The sequence below is a fragment of the Xiphophorus maculatus genome, chromosome 12 (genome assembly GCF_002775205.1).
Source record: "Xiphophorus maculatus strain JP 163 A chromosome 12, X_maculatus-5.0-male, whole genome shotgun sequence".
Lineage (NCBI taxonomy): Eukaryota > Metazoa > Chordata > Actinopteri > Cyprinodontiformes > Poeciliidae > Xiphophorus > Xiphophorus maculatus.
In genome coordinates, this window is record NC_036454.1 from 802,953 (window position 1) to 807,786 (window position 4,834).

General features: G+C 37.9%; 1 protein-coding gene across 1 annotated transcript; it reads left to right on the forward strand.

Moving 5' to 3' along the window:
* Window positions 1-212: 212 nt before the first annotated feature.
* LOC102227057 (protein C2-DOMAIN ABA-RELATED 1-like) lies at window positions 213-1,371 on the forward strand. The gene is made up of 2 exons (XM_005814860.2): window positions 213-299; window positions 739-1,371. Exon 2 carries the CDS (start codon window positions 752-754, stop codon window positions 1,136-1,138), a length of 387 nt encoding a protein of 128 aa, XP_005814917.1. The 5' UTR covers window positions 213-299; window positions 739-751; the 3' UTR covers window positions 1,139-1,371.
* Window positions 1,372-4,834: the final 3,463 nt, after the last annotated feature.

The following is a 4,834-nucleotide window of genomic DNA, read 5'->3' on the forward strand; positions in this document are numbered from 1 at the left end:
TCACAACAAAAAGCATTGTGGCTTTACTTGTAAGCTTGCACTTTACTTGTACCTGTTAACACCTGTTGCAAATCTACAATATATCCCACAAAATGTCCTTTAGAGTTGTAGAAAGCTAATCCATCTGCTAAATCATCTGAAAATCCCACCAGTCTCAGTTATTTTTGTCATGTTGCATAATTCTGGGAAAATAGCCGTCTGTGTAAAGGGAGGGATTTTATCAACCACATTGAAGCTCCACTGGTCTTTAAATATAAGAGCTTCATGTAGAAATGAGAAACAAGGTGTTCCACCTGAAGGTAAGACATCCCTATTAATGTAGTTTTTGTTAGCTCTCAAAATAATTTTACTTTGGATCCTGAACTAAATCAAATGAACAGAGAATGTGCACACGAGTCCAGAGGAGTGAGATCATGATGAATATGATCATGAAAATAAGCCTTGAATATCACTTATACTTATTTAGTTTACAAGTCATTTAGATACAAAAGCAATGACAGCATAAAAAGAGCATGCTTATGTACTCTGAAAAGTACAAGTATTATGTTTAGTTGATCTTTGTAATTCTAAGTTTGAACCAAAACAATAGACATCTGATGACAGAATTGTTTTCTCAATCTTATCCTCAAAATTTTGGGTCTTAATTACTCTTCCAGATTGTACCTTTCATTAATCTCGTGTATACTTTTAATTTAAATTGAACATGGGCTTAAGTCAAAATTTGCTTCTCCCCCTCAGCCTCCTTTGAGTCATGGTCTCCAAACTTCATGTTGTGCTGCTGGTCCTGTGTGCTCTCAGCTTGGCTCAGGCCCAGCTAAGGCTTTTCGATCTTCGGGCCAGCAAGCTTCCCTCTGATCTGTTAGGAACAGCAGACGGTTATGTCAAAGTGTTCTGTGGAGAAACCAGCCTGGGTAAGACTGCTGTACGTAAAGACACAGCCAACCCCTGGTGGGAAGAGGAGTTCAACTACTTCCATGCTCTGGAAAATGATGAGATGAAGCTTGAAGTGTATGACAATGACCTGCTCTTTGATGACCAGTTGGGGGTCTGCCAGCGTCAGCTCCAGCCTGGAACCCATCAACATGACTGCTTTCTTAAAAAAGGCGGCACACTTCACTATTCCTACACCCTTGGCTAACACAGCCAGTAGTCTTGTGTAGATATACATGACATACTGGTACAACATGCTCAACATCCATTATTCCCACTCATGGTATGTATGATGTGATATTGGCTCAGTGATTACATGCCTCATCATGTAATACCAAACTCTTTAGCAAGAAAATACATTCTGGTCCTGTTGTCCAAAAGAATTTGTCTGTATTTCACCATTTTACCACCAGTGAAAAATAAAAATACTACTGCAACTAACCTCTGCCTGGTTATTCAAATTGATACTGTGCAAAGCTGTTGTAAAATAGAATTAGTAAAAAGTACATTTTGTTAACATGTTTACGTAAAAACACCTAACAGGGTTGATTGGCTATTCCAGTTTACCCTTGTATGTGTTAATAGTGTGTGAATGGCTGGAAAAGTTGAGGCCTGCCTCTTCTAGTGTATATCCTGCCAGTCACCCACTTCTGGAAGATGGCAGCAGGAACCCCGAAACCTAGAAATAGTGTCGGCATGGAAAATGTATAGATTAATACTTTTTCAGTCAGCAGGTCTCCTTCTATTTTTTTATTTTTTATATACTTTATTTTGATTTGTTTTTAAACATAGAAGTACATACAATCAAACATGAGGGCTAGGGCAGGTAGCAGGCAGTCCCACTAATGACCATTACAATTTTACAGACATTTCACTGTATGGAGTCACAAAAAATAAATAAAGAGGAAAACTCACAGGTGTCTGTCTGGGTGATGTGGAATTAAAAATTAACTGTTACACACCCTTGGCTATAAAATGATCCCATTTTCTCCAAAGTCTCTCTCCTTTCTCCTTCTGGAGACGTATTGTAAAAGTCAATATTTCCATAGTGTGGATCAGATTTATTATATTCACAAAAATCTTCAGAGTAGGGGGTCTAGGTTGGAGCCAACAATTAGTAATAGCCTTCTTGCTTGCAATCATAAATATCTCCAACAGGTAAGTATCTCCATTACTGAGACCCTCAGAAAGCATTCCAAGGTACATAGCAGGAAATGAAAAGACTAAAGTTATACCCAGAATTTTATAGATTACTCGATTAACATCCTTCCAGAAGGTCTTCAACTGCGGACAGTCTCAAAAGATATGAAAGCAGCCTGCAGAGACCACACCACATTCCCTCCAGCAAGAGAACTGTGAACCACCCAGCTTCGATCTCTGCTTTGGCGTAATAAAAAATTTGATTAGATTCTTCCAGCAGAAATCTCGCCATGGTAAAGAATTTGTAGTGGACAGAGAATTCCTCCAGATCTCCAGCCAAACCTCAGGTAAAATTATTGCATTTGCTTCCTTTTCCTATCGTTGTCTGATATAATCAGTTGAGATCTTATTCATAAATGCTAAATTTGTGTAATGTTTTCCAATGATGTCTTTTGATTTTCTTCCTGAAGAAACTTCGGACCTGCAAATAACAGAAGAAATCTTCTCTGCCCATGTCATAAGTCCGGCACAAATCCTCAAATTTTACTAACTCCCCAGGCGTATCAATGCTGGAAGGAAACGTGGGTGGTAATCAGGCCAACTCAATACTCTTATCTGTTTGTAGAGACTGAACGTTTTTACCACCTCCGCCCACTTTTTCAAAGATAAACTCAAACACAAATTTTATAATTGGTATATCTGGGGCAGCCCATCCAGGCATCCCAGAACAGACTGTATAGAGAAGTCCAACAAAGAAAGCTCAATATCCTTCCATTTAGCCTCATAAATTGGGTTACACCAGCACCAGAGGTCTAATCTGGGCAGACAAGTTATTACTTGTCTGCCACCAGGCAAGGCAGACCCATTCTACCTCCCGATCCCCATTCAGCTGCAGGGTCAAGTATCTTACTCTTGGCCTTTTATTGCTCCATATAAACCTTGAAAAATGCTTATCCCACTCCCTAAATTGTTTTGTTGGAACCTCTACTGGAAGTGCTGCAAATATGTACAATAGTCTTGGAAGAACAAGCCGAGACATTTGAATATATTTTAAAATCTTGTGACTTGTTTAAAAGTTGAATGGAGTTTGTAGGTTGAAGTAGGCAGAAGTAGTAAGCTGTAAAAAAGCAGGAGATTTTAGCAGAATTTAATGGAATTTTGTAGAATCTCAATGTATTTCACATTTGCACAAAAGCACAAATATTTCAAAAAGTACAGTAATGAATTTTAGCAAAAGTCATAGCAGAAATCTCCAGAAAAAGCAGAATGTTTTGATATATGAATTAGCACAATTAGGTGAAGTAGTTGAACGCAGTAAAACGTACGGAACAATAGGTAATAATAAAGAAAAACACAAACACTATAAGTGAGAATGAAGTAATGTGCTTATAAGTAATTCTCACTTATAAACACGTTTTCACTGAGGCTCTGTAAGAGCCATATGAATGAAATAAGTACACATGGGTGGTGGGAGTGTCAATGTGGAAAAGGAAGAAGGCGGATTCCGGGCATAAACTGGTTTGTGACTGGATTAGGATGACAACTAAGGCAGATGGAGGTGGTGAGGATGATGATATGGATTTTGACGATTGGACTCCGGTAGGAAGAGGAAGAGGTAAAGAGAAAGTTTTGAAAGAGGATAGAGTAATTGGTAGCCAGAATAGTAAGCGAACTTTGGAAGAGTGCAGCTCAGATGAGGAAAATAGAGTGGTTAGGAAGAAAGTAACAAACGGAGAATTTAAGGTAATTCTTAAATTTAGGAAGGAGGATATGAATATTAACTTAAGTCCGATACAAGTTTCAAGAGAAATAAAAAAGAAAATAGGAGAGGTAGAGTTTGTTAAAACATTACGAGATGGAAACATGTTGATAAAATGCAAATCTGAAGACCAAAAGAATAAATGCTTGAAGATTGACAACATTTGCAAAAAAGTAGTTGGTGAGAAAGTAATTGTTGGAGAAAATAGAGTATCACGTGGTGTTATCACTGGTATTCCGCTGGAGGAGGATTTAGAAAGACTCAAAAAGAATATACAGGGGGGAGAAGTTCGGAGATTGAAAAGATTGTTGAAGCATGTGAATGGAGAGAAAATGGAGAGCCTATCGATTCTTTTGGAGTTTCAAGGAGAAGTCCTTCCTGATAAGGTTAAAATTGGATTCATGAGTTTTTATGTGAGACCATATGTCCCTCCCCCTTTGCGCTGTTTTAAATGCCAAAGGTATGGTCATATTGCAGCAGTGTGTAAAGGGAAGCAAAGATGTGCCAAATGTGGAGGAGATCATCGATATGATGAATGTGGAGTGGATGTACAAGTGAAATGCTGTAACTGTGGTGGTCAGCATAATGTAGCGTATGGAGGTTGCGAGGCAAGGAAAAAGGCAGCAGAAATTCAACAGCTGAGAACAATTAAAAACATCACTTATGCAGAGGCAACAAAAAGTATTCAAGAGAAAAGAGCGGTTCAGGAAAATCAACAAGTAATGTCTAGCATGAGGGCTGAGCCCAGTAAGATTTCACAATCTGGAATGGAAATCACAATGGATAAATTAATATTATTCATGGCATATGTAATCAACTGTACTGATCAAGTAAAACAGAAAACAGAAAAAATTAAAATTATAGTGAAAGGTGCAGAAAAATTTTTAGATATGAAGGATTTATCTTGGGAACTAATAAATAAAAGGCTTGAAATAGATGGAAAACAAGGTTTAGGAAGAATGTAATGATTATCTTACAATGGAATGCAAGAAGTCTAATAGCAAA